A 27,850-nucleotide genomic window follows, 5' to 3' on the forward strand; every position below is an offset into this window, starting at 1 on the left:
TTGATTGGTGCTTCACTTTAGGCAGGGTTTATTTGTACGGAGCATAGTGATTGTCAGTTTTAAACACAGTGAAAGCACAATACTTTTAGGAAATCCATAACCTTTAACTGCTCTTAGTTCAGTACGTAGGACTGACCTGACAACATAGACTATGGCACAACTTTATCCTTCACATTTGCTAACACACTTTTATACTAAAATTGTATCTTTCAAACCCATATTGGTGGAATACTGGATGCGGTCCCTGTGGCCAATGTTGTAACTGAGCCTCACAAATGCGAAGGAGGCCAACCCCTCCTTTCTGAGATAAAGAACTGGGCAATTGCTGCACAACTCAACAAAACAGGAAATTTCATGTTTCCTCTGCCACTTTTAGCAACAGTTTGCATCACAAGACTTCTGCACATACATACACACATCATGCGCACGCAATAGGCCCGTAGAGGCAGGGATTGTGTGAACCAACTACACATTGCGCCATCAGATTATAACAATGCAAAAAGGTCCAGCAAATTTATGGGAAATCCTGACTGGCTTCCGAAAAATGTATAGCACGCAGTTATTTATCACATCTGGTTATTTTAACAGGATACGGTATGTTTGTTTTATGTTTCGTCAATATGAGAAATCACCACATGTAGAGGAGAGTGGAGTTACATAATCAGAACTCATGTTAACATTACAGCTTTGAAAACACAGCTTGTCCCAAAAAAATTGGTCTCTTGGCAGAAGTTATGTGGTAAGTTGAGCCGCTGGACAGGGTAAGTTAAGCCGCCTATACATTTCTGTACCAAATAAAATATTACCACTACATTTTTAAAACCTTGTCTATCTAATTCAACACAATCACAATTACTTTTTGTCTTTTAATAATTTTAAGCATAATTTAACATCTAACAAACACAGGCCCTGTTGTTACCTCATATCCCAGCAATAATGCCTTGCATTACGCCTGGGCAGTGGGGATTTTAGCATGTAAATCTTGGTGTGGCAAACCACAAAATGTTTACGTGCTTGCTAGCATAGCAACTGCACAACACTAAAACAATACATTAATTGCACTATAACGGTGACAAATGGTGCCCACAAACTGTTAGGGCCTATATAAAGCTGTCCCAACAGCAGAGCTTTCTTTTCAGCACCATGGAGTGAATCCTTACCACCGCTACACCTGGCTATCAGCGGAGCCTTGTCTAGCAGTGAAACAGTTAATTCAGCCTTCTTTACTGCCTTTTAAACATAGCTGATATGGCTGACTTACTTAAACAAATGTGGTTTCTACTGACAATTGAGATGTACAAACGATGGCATATGTGAACGATGAGCGGATAAGAGGCAATCCGTAAATTTGATTAAGTCATGAATGAGCGAGCTAAGACGGACGAGGTCAATATAACTATTTGTTCAGCACTTTTAAAATGTACAGGGACAGAATTCAGAACATGGGCCATTCTTACAGTATTCTCCCTGTACATCAAGTCAGAACCGTAGGATAAATAAAGGGGGCATATAAGCAGACAATGAAAGCTCTTACAAAATTTGATGATGACGTTTCTCTAAAAACAGGCTATAGGCTACATGGGCACCTCTAAGTCAGAACAGTAGGTGAAGTTAGGAGGGGGAAAGGGACCAAATTATTAGGGTGAGGCAAATGGGCTACTAACAGCTTACTCTATAACATACACTTAGAATGACTTTCTTAGCTACCGTATACATATCTCCCTGGCATATTACATCATTTATGCAGCAGCATAGAATACATTTTTGGACTTTTGTGTGCCAATTTCTTCATGAAACTTTGCCATCAAGGTCTGCCATTCTCTGGATTTATGGTGCTTTCAAGACAACTGGGAACTCTGAAAAAGAACAAGGTTGAATCATGACATCAGTGATCTTCAGGTCTGAGCTCTAGAAAGAGGCCCGAGTTCCCGACTTCAATGTATTTTTCCAGTCTAAGGTAGTTTTCCCAGTTCCGTTTTTCCAGTTGTTTTGAACGCAGCAGAAGTCATGCTGTAGTGATAGCATGGCCAATATATTCAACCTTTTCTGACCAATGGTGTTACATGTGAATGTTAATCCTTTTAAGCTTGGAAAATAAACTCTTAAACCCAGACTTGGACCACACACCCTCTCCACTGAATAGCAGGGGAAGGACAATAGCTGATTGTTTTGCAAACTACTCATTGTTGAATTTGAAATGTTTATCTTGTTGTGTAATGTTTATGTCCAATGGCTGATAAGTACTGATTCGTTTTTTTCTATAATTTCTCTTCATATGACAAGGATTGGAAAGGATTTGCCAGTAGATTGTTGATATGAATCATGATGATGAGTGCTTGTCTAGCTTGCTAGCTACGATTTTGAAAGTATAATGCTGACATGATCAGTCCAATCAAAGCTACGGTAGATATAATGTGATTTGACATCCTTTTATCTGTGGCCAATGACCTTGAGCCTTCTTGGATGGGCACTTCTGATGTAAATCTATGGCAGTACCCAAGGGGGCTTGAACTTTCCAGCTCTCCCTGTAGATTTTTCGGTGACATTGTGTACCGGTGAGTGACAGAACACTGAGCCAATCACGGCGCAACTAGAGAAGATTACTAATCCCCATGCTCTGTATTTTCCGCTGGCTGCCCCTCCACCACAGAAAGCACTAAACTAGGCAAAATCCTGCATTTAGGAGCTGCCTTACTCACGAAAGCAAAAAGCAGACCATGTGTGTATGCAGCTTTATATGTGACATGCAAACTGATATCTGACACGTATTAATGCCAAAATAACCTGCAAAACAGGCAACAACAAAAAATATATATATATATCTTTATTTTATTATAAAAAGCGACCTGGGAAGAAAACACTTTTAATTTGCTCAACTTACCCTTGGCTCAACTTACCCCATGGTCATTAGCTCAACTTACCCTTGGCTCAACTTACCCCATGGTCATTAGCTCAACTTACCCTTGGCTCAACTTACCCCATGGTCATTAGCTCAACTTACCCCATGGTCATTAGCTCAACTTACCCTTGGCTCAACTTACCCCATGGTCATTAGCTCAACTTACCCCATGGTCATTAGCTCAACTTACCCTTGGCTCAACTTACCCCATGGTCATTAGCTCAACTTACCCTTGGCTCAACTTACCCCATGGTCATTAGCTCAACTTACCCCATGATCATTAGCTCAACTTACCCTTGGCTCAACTTACCCCATGGTCATTAGCTCAACTTACCCCATGGTCATTAGCTCAACTTACCCCATGGTCATTAGCTCAACTTACCCCATGATCATTAGCTCAACTTACCCTTGGCTCAACTTACCCCATGGTCATTAGCTCAACTTACCCCATGGTCATTAGCTCAACTTACCCCATGGTCATTAGCTCAACTTACCCCATGGTCATTAGCTCAACTTACCCCATGGTCATTAGCTCAACTTACCCCATGGTCATTAGCTCAACTTACCCCATGGTCATTAGCTCAACTTAACCCAAGGCAAACATTTTGACTATATTATCCCACAGAGCTACAGTGATGCACTTTCATGTTAGGTTTGCACCTCATATGGAAGCCTATAGAGACCAAAACTGATGTATAGAACCATCTTTAAATGATCTACTTTGGTTAAGATACAAGCATCATGAAACCTCTAACATAATACATCTTTTTGACTTGGTGAAAATCTATTTTTTGGATCTAACTTGCTTACTACTTTTTCAATGTGTTTTCTTCCTTCACAGAGTCCATGAAATGATGACATCTTCCTAAATATTTGGTCAAATTATTCATTTTGTGTATGGTTTCCTAGAAACAACTGTGGCTCAACTTACCCCACTCTCTCCTAATATAAATGTTTTAGTTAATAACCTAAACTCAATTGCTTTGTAAGGAAACTTTTATTTCTGCCTTGGAATTGCATTGATATCGTTCCTCCTCAAAAAGCACCAGAAAGAGGATTTCAACACGCACCATCTCAGATTGTTCCGAAATCGGTTCTGAAATCGTTTCTGTAGTTAACATAAGCATTCCGGAAACATTATTTTGTTGAAATATAATTTAATCTCTTTAAAATGAAGCTAATTGACTGCACCCAAATTGGACATTTTAAATTTATAGGATTCATATAATATTCAATAAATATACTGTAGTACCTGACATCTGATTTGAACCAAACCTTTTTCTAACAATGAGTAAGACATGAAGAATCCAAAGACATGGTCAAACGTCACCCACTGACCCCCCACACCCCACGCTAATCCCGACCCATCAATGGTTATATAGTATCAGTTCTCTATGTTTGACAGGTAGTATGGAGTTGCGGTTCTGAGTATTGTTTCTTCATCTTATGTAATGTATTCTCAGTGATTTTGGTGATATTTTTTTTTACAGTGCCTTCAGAAAGTAGTCATATCCCTTGACTTATTCCACATTTTGTTGTGACTGAATTCAAAATGGATTCAATATTTAAAACAATTACCCATCTACACACAATACCCCACAATGACAAAGTGAAAACATGTTTTAGAAATTTTTGCAAATGTATTGAAAATTAAATACAGAAATATCTAATTTACGTAAGTATTCACACATTTGGAAAGGTCAAAGGATGTGAATACTTTTTGAAGGCACTGTATGTCCCATCCTACATTCTGGTACCTATATTAGCATTTTTACACTTCATCTCCAAATCATGCTAAAGTATTAAAAAATGTAAATGATGTGACTTATAGATGATTTGGATATGAAGTGCAAAAATGCTAATATAGGTACCTTTGACTTGCATTGGATATGGTAATATCAGGAGAAAGGTTTTGTTAGTTTTGTAACTAACAACAACCAAATTCAACCAAATTCACTGAGAATACATTACATAGGATGAAGAAACAATACTCAGAGCCGCAACTCCAAACTACCTGTCAAACATAGAGAACTGATATTATATACTCTTTGCTAGGTTGGGATTGGTGTGAGGATTTCTCATGTCTTACTCATTGTTAGAAAATAATTTGGTACTATAATTATTGAATATTATAATGAATCCTATAAATTAAAGTGGTCAATTTGGGTGCAATCAATTAGCTTAATTTCTCAGAGATCCAATTATTTTTCAACAAAATAATGTTTCCGGAATGCTTTATCTTACTTAACCTTTATTTAACTAGGCAAAATTCTTATTTTCAATGATGGCCTAGGAACAGTGGGTTAACTGCCTTCTTCAGGGGAAGAACAACAGATGTTTACCTTGTCAGCTCTGGGATTTGATCTTGCAACGTCTCGGTTACTAGTCCAACGCTCAAACCACTAGGCTATCTGCCACCCCGTATCTGTTTCTAACTACAGAAACGATTTCAGAACAATCTTGAGATGGTGGATGTCATGACTTGCTGAAATGACATGGAACGACCCATGTGCAAAACATCACACTTGGACAGAATGTACCACATTGTCTTAATCATTTGACCTTTCTTCCACAACACAGGGAAGGTGACTGAAATGTCAGTATGACGTGGGCCTCCGGCATTTATTTTTAATGGCCTTGGGAAGCAGTCTGGGCCTGAAGGTGAGCAGGAAGATGACAGAAATCCCAACCAGGCAGAGGACAGGTACGATAAACAACAGGATGTACCAGTATACAGACTCCTCCTCACTCCCACCACACATTAAAGGGTCTAAAAACACCACTTTGTGTGTATTTTTTGTCAGATCCTGACATGAAATGTCTGAGAGGTCGATGATATTGACCGTTTTCGCCCTCTCAAACGTCCTGTACCAGTCCAACTGGCAGCAGTTGAAAGTGTTTCCATTAAGAAAAACAGTCTGTAGTTTCAAGGCTAATGTGTTAGCCTGATCTGAGGGGACAGTGTTAAGATTGTTGTCCCTCAGGTCCAGCAGCCTCAGCTCAAGGCGTTGCAGTGAAGCAGGGAGCTGAGTAAGAGAGTTTCTGGAAATGTTCAAAGACTTTAAGTGGTGGAAAGGGGAGAAGTCAAAGTCTCTCAGGCCTGTGTTTCCCAATCCTAGATGGTGTAAAGTTCTGCTGAGGCCTACTATTGATCTGGGCCCAATGTTGAGTTCTGGGTTGTTAGACAGCTCCAGGTGTGTTAGAGGTGTCCCTGTGAATGCTGACGATGGCAGTCTCCCCAGGTTGCACCCTGATAGGTGGAGCTGTCTCAGAGAGATGATGTTTCTCCAAACAACACAGTCTGATTGGTTACCCCCATCTCTGTTCCCGCCCCATTCCTCAAGGGGGCATATGCCAATTCTGTTAAAGCTGATATCCACAGAGCTGATGCTGGTGAGAGAGGAGAACAGTCTAGGAGGTAGACTCTGTAGGTAATTCTGGCTCAGGTTGAGATAGCTCAGTTTTCCTAACTCATTTAAACTACCTTGGTCAGCATGGAGCTCCGTCAATCTATTGTTGCTCACATCCAACTCGTACAACGTCCCTGGAAGTTTTTCCAGTGTTAGATTTAAAACCTCGAGACAGTTTGTCTGCATCCTGAGCCTGACCAGGCTAGGCATTTTGCTGATAAACCCTTGGGGGAAGTAGCCCACCTGATTTCCACTCAGATCCAGCAGGTCTAGAGAGGAGATGTCACCGTGAAGGCTCTCGTCCCACAGCTGGGCTGTGACATTGGTCACGTTGTCCCTCAGGTTGAAGAACTGGACACTGTTGGTCCAGTTTGGGTAGCCAGCGGTGTCTGCCAGGTGTTCGTAGAAGCTCACCCTGTTCTGGGACAGATGGAGGTTCCTCAGGCGGCTCTGGATGGGAAGGAAGGGGAAGAAAAGGAGGTTGTTGTTGGTGAGATCCAGGGTCTCCAGCTGGAAAGTTTCCTGGAGGTCCTGGTTGGCTATGAACCACTCAATGTTGTTGTGGCTTGCGTTGAGCACCACGAGCTGGGTCATGTCGAAGTCCATCAGGCAGGCCAGGTGGTTGAAGGCCAGGTTTAGTCTCTGGAGCTTGTGCAAGTGGTCAAAGGCATCAACGATCTCAAACAGCATGTTCCTCTGTAGGTCCAGCTCTCTGAGCTGGTGGAGGTCGCTGAAGGAACTTTCGTCCAGCCTCAGCAGGAGGTTCCTGGAAAGGTTGAGGTGCTCCAGGGAAGTCATATTCTGGAGGAGGACCGAAGCTATGTCGTTTGTGAGCTGGTTTTCTGACAGATCCAGAACTTTGAGTCTAGACAGGGTGAGCAGTGCCCTGCTAGTTTCCTGGTATCCAACGTGAAGTTGATTGCCAGCTAGATTGAGGCTCTCTAGATGAGGTGAGTTGTGAAAGAGTTTTGACCCCACTGTCTCCAAGCGGTTTTTTGCACAGCTTAGAGTGCGAAGGGAGATGTAGCGGGAGAGGGAGTCATCTTGTAGCATCTGAATGTGGTTATGGGTCAGGTGGAGTTCCTCTATGTTGTCCGGTAGGTCCCTCGGCACAGATGAGATCTCACTATCACTACAGAGAGCAATCTTTTGGGTCTGTAAGGAGAAAGGGAGAGAAATGCAGTGTACGCGAGATCAATACAATTTAAAATACTTAATTTTATATGTTAAAATACTTTAAAACAGCAAAGTATTATACCACAAATCAGACCAGAGAGTATACGAGGGTATAAAAAGTATTTCATGTATGCATGAACGGAAACCCTGAGAACTAGCAGTAGCAGCAGTTTCCATGATAGAATTACCTTTGCTTATATCTATTGTGGTAACTTATGCTCTCTCTTCCCTTCAGAAACCAGAGTGTATGCTGCATTTCTTATGAAAATGTCATCAGAGGCACTTTTTCACAGCTTTTAGTGAGAACCACAAGCTCTGAAATTCATATTTCAAAGGAACTTTCTTTACTCTGTATTGTATGTTTATTATTGTTATTGAGAGTTACAGTGGGGCCTGAAACTATTGACACCCTTGATCGAGATGAACAAAAATGACTGTGTAAAACAAATATTTCAAATACTGAGCTATGTTGTAGGCTCCAAAAAAAACGGAGCCTTTTTCTGAAATATTTTATGAGTTGGAGAACACATTGGGATAGATCATAGACCAGGGGTATTCAACCGGGGGTCTGCAGCCCAAGAAACTGCAGGGGGTCCTCAAAAATAGTGCATAAAAAAGGAATATCGCTAGCAATCATTTTGAATTACATACCTACAGTAGAAAAGAGGATATCTTATTTCTAATTGTGTCAACTTATTTCTTAAACTACCAATGCAGCCGCATTTATCTCAATATCAAATAATTTCTGGGTAACAATTAAGTACCTTACTGTGATTGTTTTAAATTAAAATGGTCAAAAAGAATCAAACATTTATTCTTAGCAAAGAGCAATTTCTCAAGCAAGAATGTTGCTAAGAATGTCTGGGAGTGGTTTGAGTGGGGAGAGGAAGACTGAAAATGTGCTCTTATTGGCAGAGAGGCTTGGAACTATTGGAACTTTCCTATTGGTTAATTAACTAATTCATTGCATGGTGATGTCACCATGGAACGCCAAAACTCCCTCCCACCAAAACAGGCAGAAATTTCAGGCGGTCTTTTCAAACAGCTCTTACACTAAAAGGGTATTATCATAATTTTCACAATTTCACAGTATTTTTACAGATTCCCGTTGTGTATCAAGAATGGTTCACCACCCAAAGGATATCCAGCCAACTTGACAAAACTGTGGGAAGTCAACATGGGCCAGCATATCTATGGAATGCTTTCTACACCTTGTCGTTCATGCCCCGACAAATTGAGGCTGTCTGAGGGCAAAAGGGGGTGCAACTCAATATCAGAAAGGTGTTCCTAATGTTTTGTACACTCAGTGTATATAAAACACAAGAGAAATCTCTTTTTTGACTGCACTGGACCTTTAACTTCTAATATTGAGCAAATTACACTAATTGGAGCCAATTACACTCACACGCCCATGAATAGTCTACCAATGTAGCAAGTGCCGCTGGATGCTGGTAAGTTTCCTTACCTTGGACATACATTTTTGCGAACACATGACTAAACTTTGTTTAACCAGCTAAACAGCTGCAAAAGTGTTTGGAGTACCTTTCTATCTAATAGGCTATATTAGAGTTTACACTTTCTCTTCCAATTATAATGTGGGGGGGGGTCAAAATAATGAAAAACTATCTATCAAGTCTACTCATGTTACTTCATTTACTTGATAAGACATTTTTGCTAACGTATGATGGGAGGGTCCCTGGACTGCCGGTTTTCCTGGGTACATTCATATTTTACAGTGTACGTTTTCTTTTTTCTCTCTCGTGTACTCTCAGTTTGACGCCAAACCCACCACTGGTGAGCTCTATTTTCATGTAATCTGATCAAAGCACCAATTCCAATCCAAGTGCCACCGCTGTTTAGCAAACTCCTGCCGTTTACAGTTGTTGGATGACATGAAAATAGAGCTTTTTGGCTAGTTATGGGTTTTGGGTTGTGTGTCTGCATAAGCAGAAAATAACCCATAAAATATAGTGGTGGATTTTTGATGTTAGTGGGCTATTTTGCTTCCACTGGTCCTTGGGCCCTTGTTAAAGGTCAACGACATCATGAACTATACCCAGCACCAGAATATTTTTGCCAAAAAGCTGGTTGCCTCTGCCAGGAGTGGCTCTTCCAAATAAAATAAAATCACATTTTATTGGCCACATACATGTTTAGCAGATGTTATTGCGGGTGTAGCAAAATGCTTGTGCTTCAAGTTGACAGTGCAGCAATATCTAACAAGTAATATCTAACAATTTCACAACAAATACCTAATACACATAAATCTAAGTAAAGGAATGGAATTAATAATATATAAATATATGGACAAGCAATGTCAGATCGGCATAGACTAAGATACAGTTTATAGTTTAGAATACAGTATATACATACGAGATGAGTAATGCAAGATACGTAAACATTATTAAAGTGACATTATTAAAAGTGACTAGTGTTCCATTTATTAAAGTGGCCAATGATTTACAGTCTGTGTATATAGGCAGCAGCCTCTCTGTGCCAGTGATGGCTGTTTAGCAGTCTGATGGCCTTGAGATAGAAGCTGTTTTTCAGTCTCTCAGTCCCAGCTTTGATGCACCTGTACTGACCTCGCCTTCTGGATGACAGCAGGGTGAACAGGCAGTGGCTCGGGTGGTTGTTGTCTTTGATTATCTTTTTGGCCTTCCTGTGAAATTGGGTGCTATAGGTGTCCTGGAGGGCAGGTAGTTTGCCCCGGTGATGCGTTGTGCAGACCGCACCACCCTCTGGAGAGCCCTGAGGTTGTAGGTGGTGCAGTTGTCGTACCAGGTGGTGATGCAGCCTGACAGGATGCTCTCAATAGTGCATCTGTAAAAGTTTGTGAGGGTTTTAGGTGACAAGCCAAATTTCTTCAGCCCCCTGAGGTTGAAGAAGCGCTGTTGCACCTTCTTCACCACACTGTCTGTGTCGGTGGAACATTTCAGTTTGTCAGTGATGCAGTTGAAGTTGGAAGTTTACATACAATTAAGTTGGAGTCATTAAAACTAGTTTTTTTCAACCACTCTCCAATTTCTTGTAAACAATCTATGGTTTTGGCAAGTCTGTTAGGACATCTACTTTGTACATGACACAAGTAATTTTTCCAACAATTGCTTAAAGACAGATTATTTCACTATCACAATTCCAATGGGTCAGAAGTTTACATACACTAAGTTGACTGTGCCTTTCAACAGCTTGGAAAACTTGGAAAAAAACACCAGAAAAATATGTCATGGCTTTAGAAGCTTCTGAAAGGCTAATTGACATAATTTGAGTCAACTGGAGGTGTACCTGTGGATATATTTCAAGGCCTACCTTCAAACTCAGTGCCTCTTTGCTTGACTTCATGGGGAAATAAAAAGAAATCAGGCAAAACCTCCACAAGTCTGGTTCATCCTTGGGAGCAATTTCCAAACACCTGAAGGTACCACGTTCATCTGTACAAACAATAATACGCAAGTATAAACACCATGGGACCACACAGCCGTCATATCGCTCAGGAAGGAGACGCGTTCTGTCTCCTAGAGATGAACGTACTTGGATGCAAAAAGTGCAAATCAATCACAGAACAACAGCGCAGTAAAACGACCTTGTGAAGATGCTGGAAGAAACAGGTACAAAAGTATCTATATCCACAGTAAAACGAGTCCTATATCGACATAACCTGAAAGGTCGCTCAGCAAGGAAGAAGCCACTGCTCCAAAACCGCCATAAAAAAGCCAGACTATGGTTTGCAACTGCACATGGGGACAAAGATCGTACGTTTTGGAGAAATGTCCTCTGGTCTGATGAAACAAAAATAGAACTGTTTGGCCATATTGACCATCGTTATATTTGGAGGAAAAAGGGAGGCTTGCAAGCTGAAGAACACCATCCCAACCGTGAAGCACGGGGGTGGCAGCATCATGTTGTGGGGGTGCTTTGCTGCAGGAGGGACTGGTGCACTTCACAAATAGATGGCATCATGAGGCAGGTAAACTATGTGGATATATTGAAGCAACATCTCAAGACATCAGTCAGGTTAAAGCTTGGTCGCAAATGGGTCTTTCAAATGGACAATGACACCAAGCATACTTCAAAAGTTGTGGCAAAATGGCTTAAGAACAACAAAGTCATGATATTGGAGTGGCCATCACAAAGCCCTGACTTCAATCTCATAGAAAATTAGTGGGCAGAACTAAAAAAGTGCATGCGAGCAAGGAGGCCAACAAATCTGACTCAGTTACACCAGCTCTGTCAAGAGGAATGGCCCAAAATTCACCCAACTTATTGCAGGAAGCTTGGGGAAGGCTACCCAAAACGTTTGACCCAAGGTAAACAATTTAAAGGCCAAATACTAATTGAGTGTATGAAAACTTCTGACCCACTAGGAATGTGATGAAAGAAATAGAAGCTGAAATAAATCACTCTACTATTATTCTGACATTTCACATTCTTAAAATAAAGTGGTGATCCTAACTGACCTAAGACAGGTAATTTTTACTATGATTAAATGTCTGGATTTGTGAAAAAATTAGTTTAAATGTATTTGGCTAAGGTCTATGTAAACTTCAGACTTCAACTGTATGTACACCGAGGAACTTAAAACTTTTGTTGATGTTGGGTGACAGGTTATTTTCCTGACACCACACTCCCAGAGCCCTCACCTCCTCCCTGTAGTCTGTCTCGTCGTTTTTGGTAATCAAGCCTACTACTGTTGTGTTGTCTGCAAACGTGATGATTGAGTTTGAGGCGTGGATGGCCACACAGTCATGAGGAAACAGGGAGGTCAGGAGGGGGCTGAGCACGCACCCTTGTGGGGCACCAGTGTTGAGGATCAGCGAAGTGGAGGTGTTGTTTCCTACCTTCACAACCTGGGGGAGGCCTGTCAGGAAGTCCGGACCCAATTGCACATGGCGGGGTTCAGAACCAGGGCCTCGAGCTTAATGATGGGCTTGGAGGGTACTATGGTGTTGAATGCTGAGCTGGACTCAATGAACAGAATTCTTACATAGGTATTCCTCTTGTCCAGATGGGATAGGTCAGTGTGCAGTGTGATAGCGATTGCATCGTCTGTGGACCTATTGGGGCGGTAAGCAAACTGAAGTGGGTCTAGGGTGACAGGTCAGGTGGAGGTGATATGATCCTTGACTGGTCTCTCAAAGCACTTCATGAGGACAGAAGTCAGTTACCTTTGCATTCATGAGTATAGGAACAATGGTGGCCATCTTGAAGCAAGACAATAACCCCAAGCACACATCAAAATGCACAAAAAAATATTTAATTGGGCACAAACAAACTTTTTTTGCAAAGGCCATCTGTCTCCGGATCTGAAACCCGTTGAAAACCTGTGGTTTGAATTGAAGAGGGCAGTCCATAAGGGCAGATCGAATTATATCAAGGATCTCGATTCTGGAGGAATGGTCTAAAATTAATCCCAATGTGTTCTTCAACTCATCTCTTTCTCTGAGCAATTGTATTAGTATAAAACATTTGCTCATCTTTATCAAGGATGTCAATAATTTCAGACCCTCACCGTATACAATTTAGAAACTACATAGAAAAGCTGTTATTCAATGTGCTACATGCCTATGAGTTTTATTATTGACCTGTGAAATATTCTCCATGTGTCTAAACATATCATTTTTATCAGTAAAATTGGGTATTTTGATTTGTCTAGTTGATGACAATAGTTATTATATTTTCTCACAAGATTCAGATTAGTATAGGTCCTATCTTGTTGTAGATACACATTAAATATGAATGTTTGTCAACGGTTGGCATTGTGCTTTATTTATTGATTGTGTATTTGGATTTCTGTGACTTTCAAAGTTAATCAAATACATTTGTGACTAAGTGTGCCACTCAATGTTATTTGTATTATTAGTATTAATAGTATTATTATTTATATTATTCATAAGAGAATACATGGGACATAAAAGGTTCCTACAGGATCCTTAAAAACCTAAAAGGTTCCTCAGGGAAAAGGTTCCAGGAGGCACCTTTAGGGGTTCCACTGGAGTTGCAATTAGAGGAAGCCCTGGAGGTGCCTATAGGAACATTCTTTTTAGAGTGTATATTTTCTCCCTCTACGCTCTAATAAGCTTGTTCAAGAAATGTATCTCTTACCAGTCTGCAGAGGCTGTGGTGAGGATGGCTGAGGGCAGGTATTAGCAGGCTCCACAGGGTCCAGATGGTGAGACAGACCAGGGTAGGGAGTAGGCCTTGGATGGGCATCTTAACATCCTCACTGTGGAGGAGAGAAGGGGAGCAGGAGATGACTGAGACTCAGAAAATGAGAGGTAATCTATGTCAGGTTTTCCCAAACTCAGTGGTGTGACAAACAAAAAATCTCCAGTCAGCGGGAAGTCCTGTGGGCGAAAACAGCTCGTTGATGAGAGGTTGAAGGAGAATGGCAAGAATAGTGCAAGTTACCAGACTGGCCACAAACAGGCAAATAACGGCACAGTACAACAGTGGTGTGCAGAACGGCATCTCGGAATGAACAACTCGTCGGTCCTTGTCACAGATGGGCTATTGCAGCAGACGACCACACCGGGTTCCACTGCTATCAGCTGAAAACAAGAAGAAGCAGTTCCATTGGGCACGTGATTGCCAACACTGGACAATTGAGGAGTGGAAAAACATTGCCTGGTTTGACGAATCCCGGTTCCTGTTGCGTCATGCTGATGGCAGTCAGGATTTGGCATAAGCAGCATGAGTCCATGGCCCCAACCTGCCTAGTGGTGGTGGTGTAATGGTGTGGGGAATGTTTTCCTGGCCCACATTAGTTCCCTTGATACCGATTTAAGCAATGTTTTCATGCAACCGAGAATTCAGGCTGTTCTGGGGGCTAGGAAGGGGGTCCGACCTGGTACTAGATGGCTGTACCTAATAAACTGGCCACTGAGTGTATGCCAGACAATATAACACCAACGCAGTCTCTCAACCATAAAAACAGAATAACAGCTGTATATCTCCGTTATCTTTTAACCTTGATAAAGTGTTCAATGAATTATTTTCATACTGCAACCATTACATCTGATCAATACTGTACTGTAATACTGTATATACCGAGAGTTCAAAAGGTATTCGCACTCAAACCATGAAAATGAATAACTCAAGGAGGCTGAGACGCAAAAAGAACATACTTACGTTTCAGACAAGCATGTATTAAATTAAGTTATTTTATGTTTAATTTTTAACACATTTCACTGTCACCCTTTGTATTCTTTTGAGCATTGATTAAATTAAGTAGGCCTATATAATTTTTGCATCTCAGCCTCAGGGTTAGTCCTTATCATGGTTTGAGTGCGACTACCTTTTGAACTCTCCACTACTGTAGTAATCAAATACATTAATAAGGAATAATATATAAATCTACTTATAAATCCAAAATATTGAATTGACATATTACATATCTGAACAGATAATGCACAGTATAATGCTTTACAAGACGTTAACTAATAGTAAAATAAACTAATAGTTTATTAATTTATAAGCAGATTGAGGAATACAACGAATTAGCATAGGCTGTATAACGATAAGGATATTAAGCTACAAAGTAACATTCCTTGACTTAAGAGCATGAATGACAATACATTCAAAGTCACACTTTCTGTTCTGATATTACAAGCACGTACTAAGTGTGCCATTTGCGCTGATGTTATTCATTCATTACTTTGTCAGACCCTGTTGAGTGTAGATAGGTCACGCACAGGTAGAGCAAGTGCACAAGGCGCCATGCATCTACTACTTACGCTGGTGGTTAGGTGTGTGTTATTCAAGCCACTGACGGTTGAGCTCCTGACCATATTCTCTGGTTTGTTCGACGCAGCGTCGGTCTGTAAATCGGTTCTCATCTATGTGGAGTGGTGTGTGCTCTCTACATAGCTGTGCGGTGCTTTTAGTATTTGCGGAAGCAGGCAAGCAACGGAAACCAAAGTCACATGGACAAGCAAGATTATATATATAGGTTCGCAGGCCTAGGTCAGAGACATGCATGTCCTGTACATATTGCATTGGAACTAGAAGATTCCCTGTATTTTTTTGTGATGCATTTCATGCATGTCCATAGTACATCAGTGTCAACTTATGTTATTTGCAGATAATAGACTTACATCAAATGCAACTTTCTAACCTATCTGTTTCTATTTGGGAATTCTTTTTTTTTTTTTAAATACTGTTGCAATGTGAAGCACTTCATCCTCTCACAAAAAAACCTGGTATAATTGGAAACCTGCAATCCACACCATGATTTGTGTGTGCATGTGTTTGTGTAGGCTTATCTTGGCTACTACAAAAACCTACCGACAAACCCCATTCTCACCTCTCACTCTCCAACTCCTGTTTCTGAACATCAGATACTACAGAGAGGAAACCACTAAACATTCACACCCTTCCTGCCTAGCTGACACTTTTGCAACAGCCAAGGGAACGATTTGATTCTTTGTATTTTGTTCAGCTACTTTGACACGTCATACTGACATTTACACTGCAAATACTCAACCAGCCCTCTCATTTACCATGAACCATTGGAAGAGAAACACGGCTTTTTATCAGTAGCATAGTACCTGGTTGTTGTCTTTACTGACCATGACATACGAGTTTACCACAAAACAGATTAAAATTGGTGCTCCCCATGCGCACTCTCTCTCCACACACACACACACACACACACTGAGAAAGTACAGGTAATTACGTTTAATTCTGCGGCCTACAGCGTAGTTTGTGTCGTATTTTCCCATAGTTCTGGAATTAGAATAGGGAATTAGAATCAGGAAGTGATGGAGCTGCCATCGCAGTGGTGATTTGTTGGGGCTTCCTTCCCGTTTTCATGCAATGAGTCCTCTCCTCTCGTTCTAATTTCTGACTTGATTAAGTGATTGGCAGCTGAAGCCAGCTTTATGCTCAGTTGAATTCATTAATTCAGTTGAAATTCATTTTTCAAAGGCTTGGCATCCCTTCAAATATTAAGCCTAGATCTCTTTTCTTCCAATATCCTATTTAGAAAAACACATTTATGCCTGTTTTAAAAACTGTACACAGTAGAAACTACAAACACAGACATCCCTCATGGGCTCCCGGGTGGTGCAGAGGTCTAAGGCACTGCATCTCAGTGCTAGAGCTATCACTGCAGACACCCTAGTTTGAATTCAGGCTGTATCACAACTGGCTGTGATTGGGAGTCCCATAGGGCGGCGCACAATTGGCCCAGTGTCGTTGGGTTTGGCCGGTGTAGGCCGTCATTGTAAATAAGAATTTGATCTTAACTGACTTGCCTGGTTAAATAAAATAAAAAATTAAATGCTCCCTCATCAAATGTGTGTGTGCAGCATTGAGGTAGAACCCCAATGACATGCTAAGCTTTCATGTGGTTGAAATTCACACACACACCTAGGAAGCTTGACTAACTGGTACATTATTGTCGCAAACTATATTGAACAAAATTATAAACATCTCATGCAACAATTACAGTTCATATAAGGAAGTCAGTCAATTGAAATAAATGTATTAGGCCCAATTCTATGGATTTCACATGACTAGGAATACAGATATGCATCTGTTGGTCACAGATACCTTAGAAAAAAGGTAGTGTCGTGGATCAGAAAACAAGTCTGGTGACCACCATTTGCCTCATGCAGCGTGACACATATCCTTCGCATAGAGCTGAACGTTACCCTACTCCTTTTCAATGGCTGTGCGAAGTTGATGGATATATGCAGGATCTGGAACACGCTGCCGATCCAGAGCATCCCAAACATGCTCAATGGGTGACATGTCTGGTGAGTATGCAGGCCATGGAAAAACTGGGACATTTTTAGCTTCTAGGAATTGTGTACAGATTGTTGCGACATGGGGCTGTTTATTATTATGCTGAAACATGAGGTGATGGCGGCGGATGAATGGCACGGCAATGGGCCTCACGATCTTTGTCTATTCAAATTGCTATCGATAAAATGCAATTGTGTTTGTTGTCCCCACACGATGCCATACACACAGTCTGGGAGTCATCTGTGAAGATGAGCTTCCCTGGGACGGTTTCTGAGAGTCAGATGTGCAGTCTCAGATGATCCAGCAGGTGAAGAAGCCGGATGTGCAGCTGGATCATCTGAGACCAGCCACCCGGACAGCTGATGACCTGTGGGTTTGCACAACCGAAGGATTTCTGCACATCTGACTCTCAGAAACCGTCCCAGGGAAGCTCATCTGCTTGCTCGTTGTCCTCACCAGGGTCTTGACCTGACTGCAGTTCTGCGTCGTAACCAACTTCAGTGGGCAAATGCTCACCTTCGATGGCTACTAGCACGCTGGAGAAGTGTGCTCTTTACAGATGAATCTCGGTTTCAACTGTACCGGGCAGATGCCAGACTGTGTGTATGGCATTGTGTGGGCGAGCAGTTTGCTGATGTCAGTCTATGGTAGGGAAATTAACATGACATTTTCTGGCAAAAGTTCTGGTGGAAATTCCTGCAGTCACTTTCCCAATTGCACGCCCCCTGAAAACTTGAGACATCTGTGGCATTGTGTTGTGACAAAACTGCACATTTTAGAGTGCCATTTTATTGTCCCCAGCACAAGGTGTAAATATCATGCTGTTTAATCAGCTTCTTGATATGCCACACCTGTCAGGTGGATGGATTATCTTGGCAAAGGGATATAAACAAATTTGTTCCAGAATTTGAGAGAAATAAGGTTTTTGTGAGTATGGAAAATTCTTGGGATCTTTTATTTCAGCTCATGAAACATGGGACCAACACATTACATGTTGCGTTTATATTTTTGTTCAGTTTATATCAGAAACCTGCCAACACTTGTCACCTGGGGCATAAGAAATTACATAGTGCTGCAGTTAACTCAGCCCACAAACACCAATTGTATGAGAAAGTCAGACAAAACAGAAATCATTTGATTGTAGATAAAAGGGAGAGTACAATATGACTAGACATTGAAAGGTGGCTTTCAATTTGGGAAGTAAAATAATGTCCTATTTGTATTTATTATGGATCCCTATTAGCTGCTGCTGCCAAGGGGTCCAGCAAAATTAAGGCAGTTTATACAATTAAAAAAAAATTACAATACATTCACAGATTTCACAACAAATATCATCGGGTGGTTCTTATTTTATATAGAATATAGAAGTCAATGATTGCCCTCTTGTGGAAGCATTATGAAACACTCAATCAATCAATTACAGACTGGCACCAGGTAGACTTTATTTGAAGGTTCCATGACCTCTTCAATAGTACCACGACTTAAAACCTACAAATAAATATAATGAAATACTATGATGAATACCACCACAATTAAAATGGATTCACAGTAGCATGGTCTCCTCACTTCTGCTCTCCTATACAATGTATCTGAAGAGAGGAGACGTTTCAGTTATACTGCAATGACTAGCTTTTCTACTGAAGCAGTCTTTTCCAAGTGTCCCATATGGTATAGTCCTCTGAAGTGTCCCCCTTGCTGTTCCATCCATGGCAGTTACACGTGTACCCTAGAAATGTTACAGCTTGCATTGTCACACACACGTTATGATTTGTCTTTATTTGCCACAGTTCATATTTGGTTTTGCCTCATAGGAACAGACATCATAAAACCGTCCGCATGTACAGGACTCAGTGTTGTTACTTCATAAAATAACATAAAAAAAACAAGTAAAGTCCTCCCGTACTCTAAATAAAATGGTTCAGCAGCTGAAGTGGATAGGATCCACGTTGAGTAAGAAACACCTTTGAAACAGCCCCCAGTCCCCCACCCTCCATCAATTATCACTTCCCAAAAACCTAGTCAAACCCTCTTGTCCATCAACGATCACTTCCCCCACCCTGGTCAAATTCTCTTGTCCATCAATAGTTCACTCTCATCCCATGTTGATTTTGTAGTCCATTCCTGTGGTTGTGGAATGTTCGTTTAGAATCCTCTCGGTGTCAACCATCAGTCATTATCCTTGGCACACCTGATGTGACGTGGCACCAGCGGGTGTTGTGGCGGTGCTATCCATCCAGAGGCTTGCCAAGGTAGACCATGGTCACCTCAGTGTTGCCATAGACAGCTGAGACGGCCGGGAAGAGGCAGGCTTTAGGCAGCCCTCTGAAGGCCACTCCCAGAAACTCAAAGCCTCTCTCGAAGGCCAAGGTCTTGTTATCCATGTCAAGAATCACTCGTATCCTCTCCCCGATCTGTGGACGGACACCATTACACTAGAAAGTAATATAACAATAAGTAACAGCTACAATACAGGGAATGGCTTCTCTTTCACGCTACAATTTAACATGATTACTGTTGAGAGAACTTCTAATTTAAGGTAGCGTTCTTCTTGACATGCATTCTACTGCACAGGCCTAACTCATCCCACCAATAAATGTTTATAATATTTCAACTAGAATCACTTCATTGGGATGGGTCATCAGTCTAAAACAATGGCTTAGAACTTCAATTGAACATTTTTAGTTGATGCATACAGATATGTTGTCTATTCCTGTCTGCAGCCTACTCACCCCATGGTGACAAAGTCCCTGAACTCCGGCACTAATCTCACTGCTTAGCTGTCGTTTCCGTTGCAACACATTTTGCTATGGTGTGCACTTATCAATACGACCCAGGAGAAAAACGTTAACCTACCTGGTATTTGGGTGCGTTGTTGCACTGAGGGAAGTTCCCGTTGACCTCCCCATTGTGGAGCAGGTTGTTATCCACCAGATTCCAGCCCCAGCTCTGGTCGTCACTGCCCAGGAGGGCCACATAGCCCTGGCATTGCATGGCAGCACGCTTGGTGGCAAGGCCGATCACTGCCACGGTCCCCAGGGGCCCCTCCCACCAGATCTCCCAGGCATGGCGGCCCTCGGAGAAGCCGATCTTGCCGCGGGCTCCGTCGGTGCTCTGGGCAATGGGGTTGCGGTGAAGGGTGAAACCGTTCTTCTTCACGTAGACGTTGCGTGAGCAGTCGTGGGAACTCAGAGCGTGAAGGTAGGACTTGAGCTGCAGGAGAGGCAGACAAAGATGTGCTAGGGTTTTGAAGAGGACATAAATCCAAGTGATTGAAAGCAGAATCAACATGCATACCAACCAAAAATCATTGCTATTCCATTTTACTTAAAATATGATCTAATTCAAGGAAATGATTGCACCATGCTTATGGATCGTATTTAATGCTGGCGTTGCTGCATATATAAACAACTGGGCGTGTGTGTATAGACGGCTAGCCACTATTCTGTGCATGACAGACAGGGAGACTCATACCATTGATGAGTAGCCTAGGCTATGATTGAATGGCAAGTTAATGTGTGCTGATTGGGTTTGTGATCTTTTCACAATGTGGTATCTTCTGGATTGAAATCAAAATCTGTAACAACAGCTATAGGCCTTCACTTCGGTATTCAAATATTAAACAAACGTTATTAGCTTAGCTAGTAGCTGCTACCTTTCCCTTGTATGTTGTCAGATTGCAAAGAATGTCGGAGCGCAGTGCCTCTTCACTAAGAGAGCGAGCGCACAGACTCCGCCACACCTCGCTGTTCTCATCGGCGAGGCAGTTGTTCCAGTGCCAGCACACCAACGAGCACCGCATCAAATCATACAAGTCCAGATAGGAGAACACATGCTCCAGAACCCGACTAGGTAGCCTGCCTGCTATTCCCACTTCTCCGCCCGCTGCAACATAGGACGACCCAGCTGAGCTACAACTGGCGGCGGCTGCGCCAATGCAAGAGGACGCCCCTCCGGCGGCCACTCCCGACATAATTTGCTAAATTGAAAATAACGACCGATGAACAGTGTTTTACAGCATAAATTGTTAACAAAAATGTATTAAAATGGACCATTTCTAAATACTAGCTAAATCACGGCGGTGATATTGTCAGGCATTTAATTCGATGGACCCAGACCCGGTTGGTAAAGTGGGAAGACAAACGCGAAATCCAGTCAGGTCCCGGACATTTTTGTATGGCAATGATAAATCATATATTTATAAATTAAATATTTATTCTGATCCGCCATCTTCAATTATAAAGAAGGAGACAAAGATAATCCCATGATCAACGTTTTGTCTTAAATTATAATAGGTGTATTTTACTTTGTGTACCTGTTAGGACCTTTGTCAGTCATACAGCGGCCCTCGCAGCTGATCTACAGTCAGTTTAGATTTTTACCCCTTAAGAGTCCATCCTCAAATTTGTAGTATGGTTTACTGATTGATCCTAGATCTGTTCACAGGGTCAATTTCTATTCTGTGGGTTACCCTAATTAAGTGATAATGCCCTCGAAGGCGTTGTTTGGAAGATATCGTTACGGGTGCCATATCCCTCAATACACCGGCTTCGAGGGCATTATCACTTTTATACAACTGGTTACCAATATAAATAATGATTGACAGATGTTCATTAAAAACGTTATTTCCTCCTTCCACAAGATATAGTCCCGAAACAAATCTATGGTTGCTACCCAAGCCGGCTGGTCGTTCAATTGGTTCGGTTGCCAGAGACAAAACCCAGTCGTTCAGTCTTTTTGTTCTGTATCTATGGACGCGACCCAGTCGTAGGTTCTAAATGTTCTATCGCTATACTGGCTAGCAACATTCTTATCCCTTGCTTGCCAACTACGGCTAACTTCAAACAGTGCAGGCAGAATAACAGTAGCTGCATTTGTTTAATTAACCTGTTTTCTAGTGACATTTATTTGGATACATCCATAACAATAAGCTAATGAGGCACGATTTCACCTGGCATAGAAAATGTGTTTTCTCGTTAGGACACCGTTGTTCAGAGGAGCTAAGAGCTAACCAACAAAACAGCTAACACAAAAACTTCAAACTGAAGCTGGAAAGACCGCAAACTATCTGCACTTCATTTTTTCAATTGACATTTCTTTGTGTATATCCATGAAAATGATGCCAGCTCATTCATGATTTCGACTGGCTGAATGTTAGACTAAAAGAAATGTGATAATGTCTATATGCTTTTCATATTGGAGATCAAGTTTATAACTTCACTGCCTGGGCTGATGAGACAGTCGATTGCACAGTCAGATGGAACAGAGTAAATAGGCATTTTAACCGTCCTGTTATGTTCATTTCATGTTAATTAATTCTGTGTTCCCGGGTCCAAAATGACCGCCCCAGCTATAAATCCATAATAATACATATATTAACACCTAATGTTGTGTTAAATATTTTTATCAACTGAAGTTCTTGTGAACATTACTTGTTTTGAACTTCTATTTGCTATTTATGGCCTGCAGGCCTCATTGACCTGAGCTCATACAACTCGTTTTTGAGTTTTAAAAAAAAGCATAATGTATGGATTATTTTGACTATAACAAATAGTCAGATGAAACAAATTGTGCTATTTATCACAAACTACTTTGTGACAAAGTTTAACAAGGACTCTCTCCTCCTCACCAGTGTCATGATCAAAGATATGACCAAGAGCCTCACATATAGTATAAAGTTTGGTCATTGTGCTGCCACAGAATGAATTGTAAGCAAGGCCTCAAAAAAGCTTTATATACCAGAGCTGTGAGAAAAGTTCCATATACTATTGAAACAATGTTTGTGAGAATGTCAACAGGTGTGGTTCCCGTGGGGGAAATATTCTATTGGGGAAAGGTTCCCTTCGGGGTTGGGGGTTGCCATGGAAGCCAAGAAGGGGAGTGAGGTGTGTGTATGTGCTCAAACACACATGCATGTGGGGTCTGGGAGAGGAAATGTGTCCATCTGATGAATGGGCATGTGCCTGAACTCAATTTTATACACTAATTGTAGTCCCACCCATTCATTTCTAATGACTGGTCAAAATGACCGGGAACACCACAGGTGTACAAAAGTTAAATAAAACACCCCAAATGTAATGAAATCATCAAAATGTACTTTGTGTGTTCAGATGCCCTGTGTGGACAAAGTCATGGAACCTTATGACAATCAGATTAAAATAACTACATTTTTCAGAGTGAAAACTTGTAAATCGGTCCAATTCGACCGGAACACAGCAGGAGGGTTAAGGTCATAGATTTAGCCGGTGGACATTTGTGGAATAGACACCGACTGGAATGCGCTTTTAACCAATCAACATTCAGGATTAGACCAACCCGTTGTATAATAGTGTAATACTCATGGTTAGAATTGTTATTCGATGGATGCAAGAATGATTATTTGAGGTTTGATACCGGTTTTGTATGAATAATTTATTGCTGAGCAATGCCAGCACCTAAACAGGTCCAATATGATAACTTGTACAACTTCGTAATTATTTGGTTCCAGACAGACGTTGCCTATGCATCAGTGTTTTCTTTACTCTACTTGGGATATACGAGTTATATAATGGTGTATAAAATGTTTCACATAAATGCCGTCCCAGACCCAGAGACAGTAAAACAAAAGTCAACATTTTATACAGTACCACATCATGTGACATGGGCAAGATGAGCTTCATACAGCTTTCAAAACAACTGGGAACTTGGAAATCCCTGAATTACGATATCAATGCCTTCAAGATGCCTCCGACTTTCCGACCTAAAGATCACTATAACGTCATGATTTTACCATGTTTTTCCTGAGATCCCAGTTTTCATGAAAGCGCCACAAGCTGTACTCGGAAGTGACGCCGGCTGCTGGATCATTTTAGTGTGCAGTGAGCCAAGCATAAAGAAGTGTCAACTCAACCAGACAGTGAGAACCAAAATACAATACCTAAAAGTAAGGAGTCGAGCCAAAGAACAGTAGTCGGAAACTGAGAATTACAAATGTGAGTATCATTGAAAACTAGAGGTAAACATCACAGTTGACATCTATTGTTAAACCTGTTGCCAATATTGGCAAAGACGAAGAGATAGTTGAAGGGTGACTGGAAGAGCCAGTACACGATACATAGAGAACGTTAGATGCTAAACGCCCGGCCCTTGTGCTTTTGTGGAGTTACTGCATCGCCTATTGATAAACGCGTGTCTGTTAGGTAGCTAGCTAAATTAGTATAGCTACCTGATGGAATTTATCAGCACAGACGGACAATAACATGTTTTAAATCTAGTTTGTTTAAATCTAGCTTGCTAGCTACGCTAGGTATTTTATATTTCGATAACCCACATACATTTAGCTTGCTAACGTTAGCTACTGCTGCGATCAAGGCAAGGGTCCCATTACGTTTAACCACAGGCATCAAGCGAAAAGGCGTCGTGTGATAGCTAATTATGAATGACAAAAATCATTGATCAATGTAACGTTAGCTAGTTATATAGCCACGGAATAAAATATATATATATTTTTTTACAATCTGAATACATTTTCTCAACAATGTGTCTTGTCTTTGTTGCAGTATCTGAAAGGAGTGCATTATGAACCCAGTGTACAACCCTGCACCAACAGGGGTCCCCTATGTCAACCCTAAGGGACATTTAGTAGGATACCCAGGTAAGCAGTGTAACTAGTGTGTAATGGATTGGGAAATGTATACCACCCAAACAGACCAGGGGGTAATTAACACACACTGTTTCTCTAAATGAATGTCTGACGCTTCTGATTTTCTTATATGACCTTTGACCCTGCAGCTGGATTTCCTGGGGGGTACTCGGCTGGCCCTGCTTACACTCCCAACATGTACCACCCTGGAGCCAACCACCCAGCCTTCCCCACAGGTAAGTTATCAGTCCCTCTCAGAGAGCTGCATATAGCCTACTCTTGTACAGTGAGTGCATAGATTGTTTTTGTATGTGATCCCTGGGAATTGAGCCCACAACCTTAGTGTTATGCATGACGCAACTCGGAGTTCCTGGATACAGCCCTTAGCTGTGGTATATACTGCCCATATACCACAAGCCCCCAAGGTGCCTTATTGCTATTATAAACTGGTTACCAACATAATTAGAGCAGTAAAAATACATGTTTTGTCATACCCGTGGTATACAGTACCAGTCAAAAGTTTGGATAAACATACTCATTCAAAGGTTTTTCAGTACTCCATCACTCTCCCTCTTGGTCAAATAGCCCCTTCACAGCCTGGAGGTGTGTTTTGGGTCATTGTCCTGTTGAAAAACAAACGATAGTCCCACTAAGTGCAAACCAGATGGAATGGCTTATTGGTGCAGAATTCTGTGGTAGCCATGCTGGTTAAGTGTGCCTTGAATTCTAAATAAATCACATTGTCACCAGCAAAGCACCATCACACGTCCTCCTCCATGCTTCACGGTGGGAACCAAACATGCGGAGATGATCCGTTCACCTACTCTGCATCTCGCAAAGACACGGCGGTTGGAACCAAAAATCTCAAATATGGACTCCTCAGACAAAAGGAGAGATTTCCACTGGTCTAATGTACATTGCTTGTGTTTCTTGGCCCAGTCAAGTCTCTTCTTCATATTGGTGTCCTTTAGTAGTGGTTTCTTTGCAGCAATTCGACCAAGAAGGCCTGATTCACGCAGTCTCCTCTGAACAGTTGATGTTGAGATGTGTCTGTTACTAGTTTTCATGTCTTCACTATTATTCCATGGTGTAGAAAATAGTAAAAATAAAGAAAAACCTTGGAATGAATAGGTGTCCAAACTTTTGACTGGTAGTGTGTGTATATTACAGTTGAAGTTGGAAGTTTACATACACCTTAGCCAAATACATTTAAACTCAATTTTCAACTCAAATTCCTCACATTTAATCCTAGTAAAAATTCCTTGTCTTAGGTCAGTTAGGATCACCACTTTATTTTAAGAATGTGAAATGTCAGAATAATAGTAGAGAGTGATTTTATTTCAGCTTTTATTTCTTTCATCACTTTCCCAGTGGGTCAGAAGTTTACATACACTCAATTGGTAGCATGGCCTTTAAATTGTTTATCTTGGGTCAAACGTTTCATGTAGCCTTCCACAAGCTTCCCACAAAAAGTTGGGTGAATTTTGGCCCATTCTTCCTGACAGAGCTGGTGTAACTGAGTCAGGTATGTAGTCATCCTTGCTCGCACATACTTTTTCAGTTCTGCCCACACATATTCTATAGGATTGAGGTCAGTGCTTTGTGATGACCACTCCAATACCTTGACGTTGTTGTCCTTAAGCCATTTTGCAACAACTTTTGAAGTATGCTTGGGGTCATTGTCCATTTGGAAGACCCATTTGCGACCAAGCTTTAACTTCCTGACTGATGTCTTGATGTTGCTTCAATATATCCACATAATTTTCCTGCCTCATGATGCCATCAATTTTGTGAAGTGCACCAGTCCCTCCTGCAGCAAAGCACCCCCACAACATGATGCTGCCACCCCCATGCTTCGCGGTTGGGATGGTGTTCTTCAGCTTGCAATCCTCCCCTTTTCCTCCAAACATAACAATGGTCATTATGGCCAAACAGTTCTATTTTTGTTTCATCAGACCAGAGGACATTTCTCCAAAAAGTACGATCTTTGTCCCCATGTGCAGTGGCTTCTTCCTTGCTGAGCGGCCTTTCAGGTTATGTCGATATAGGACTTGTTTTACTGTGGATATGGATACTTTTGTACCTGTTTCCTCCAGCATCTTCACAAGGTCCTTTTTTTCTGAGGTCTTGGCTGATTTCTTTTGATTTTCCCATGATGTCAAGCAAAGAGGCACTGAGTTTGAAGGTAGGCCTTGAAATACATCCACAGGTACACCTCCAATTGACTCAAATCATGTCAGTTAGCCTATCAGAAGCTTCTAAAGCCATGTCTGTCTGTAATCAATTGTTGGAAAAATTACTTGTCATGCAGAAAGTAGATGTCCTAACCGACTTGCCATAACTATAGTTTGTTAACAAGATAATTGTGGAGTAGTTGAAAAATGAGTTTTAATGACTCTAACCTAAGTGTATGTAAACTTCCGACTTCAACTGTATATATTGTTGTTGCTCAGAACGTGGTGGGCCAAATAAAACCACTGGCGGACCAAATTCGGCCCACGGGCCACCAGTTGGGGAACCCTGCCTATGGACAAAGGCCTAAAATGTTGTTTTTTTTTTGGGGGGGGGGGGGGTTCCCTGTTAAAATGTGTAATACCCTAGACGGTGTGTTAACAACGCCTCTCCTTGTTGTGTGTTTATATCTCTGAAACCCTCTCTTATAGGTTACGCTCCGGGCACTCCTTTTAAAATGACCTGCTCGCCCACCACGGGGGCTGTCCCACCCTACTCCTCATCACCCAACCTCTATCCTGCAGCAGTCTTCCCTGTGAGGAGCACCTACCCCCAACAGAACCCCTACACACAGGTCAGTCAGTTAGTCAACTGAGATCATCTGCCTCTACCGTCTGAAGTAGTATGATGTAACTGAACCTGTTTATCTTATTTGTTGTACTGCAGAATTGGTATTTATCGCTGCATTGTTACAAGGTCATAACAGTTACATAGGTCAGACGGAATGTAATAATATCTGTCTGCCTTAGACAATTCAGATGCACATTA

General features: G+C 41.5%; 3 protein-coding genes across 8 annotated transcripts in view; 1 reads left to right on the forward strand and 2 right to left on the reverse strand.

The window, feature by feature from the left end:
- On the reverse strand, positions 1-15,349 carry nrros (negative regulator of reactive oxygen species). 2 transcript variants are annotated; one of them, XM_020509065.2, is made up of 3 exons: positions 15,219-15,349; positions 13,588-13,708; positions 1-7,464 (listed from the first exon to the last, which is right to left on the reverse strand). In XM_020509065.2, the coding sequence occupies exons 2-3, from the start codon at positions 13,693-13,695 to the stop codon at positions 5,497-5,499; spliced, it is 2,076 nt and encodes a 691-aa protein (XP_020364654.1). In that variant the 5' UTR covers positions 13,696-13,708; positions 15,219-15,349; the 3' UTR covers positions 1-5,496. The 2 variants fall into 2 exon arrangements, with proteins under 2 accessions (XP_020364654.1, XP_020364655.1); XM_020509066.2 differs by having other exon boundaries at positions 13,588-15,347.
- LOC109909548 (myelin-associated neurite-outgrowth inhibitor) overlaps positions 8,503-27,850 on the forward strand; it is a 23,646-nt gene continuing 4,298 nt past the window's right edge. Inside the window, exons 1-4 of one of the 4 annotated variants that reach the window (XM_031796459.1) lie at positions 8,503-8,936; positions 24,768-24,862; positions 25,000-25,086; positions 27,514-27,656. In XM_031796459.1, the coding sequence (XP_031652319.1) occupies positions 24,787-24,862; positions 25,000-25,086; positions 27,514-27,656 (306 nt within the window). In that variant the 5' untranslated portion in view covers positions 8,503-8,936; positions 24,768-24,786. Of the gene's footprint in view, positions 8,937-23,861; positions 24,201-24,767; positions 24,863-24,999; positions 25,087-27,513; positions 27,657-27,850 lie in introns of those variants that run through there. The other 3 variants (XM_031796460.1, XM_020508564.2, XM_020508563.2) reach the window with 3 other exon arrangements.
- On the reverse strand, positions 18,653-21,393 carry fbxo45 (F-box protein 45). 2 transcript variants are annotated; one of them, XM_020507757.2, is made up of 3 exons: positions 20,885-21,393; positions 20,086-20,442; positions 18,653-19,664 (listed from the first exon to the last, which is right to left on the reverse strand). In XM_020507757.2, exons 1-3 carry the CDS (start codon positions 21,200-21,202, stop codon positions 19,458-19,460), a joined length of 882 nt encoding a protein of 293 aa, XP_020363346.1. In that variant the 5' UTR covers positions 21,203-21,393; the 3' UTR covers positions 18,653-19,457. The 2 variants fall into 2 exon arrangements, with proteins under 2 accessions (XP_020363346.1, XP_020363347.1); XM_020507758.2 differs by having other exon boundaries at positions 18,653-19,643; positions 20,885-21,375.

The sequence above is a fragment of the Oncorhynchus kisutch genome, linkage group LG18 (assembly GCF_002021735.2).
Source record: "Oncorhynchus kisutch isolate 150728-3 linkage group LG18, Okis_V2, whole genome shotgun sequence".
In the NCBI taxonomy this organism is placed as follows: Eukaryota; Metazoa; Chordata; class Actinopteri; order Salmoniformes; family Salmonidae; genus Oncorhynchus; species Oncorhynchus kisutch.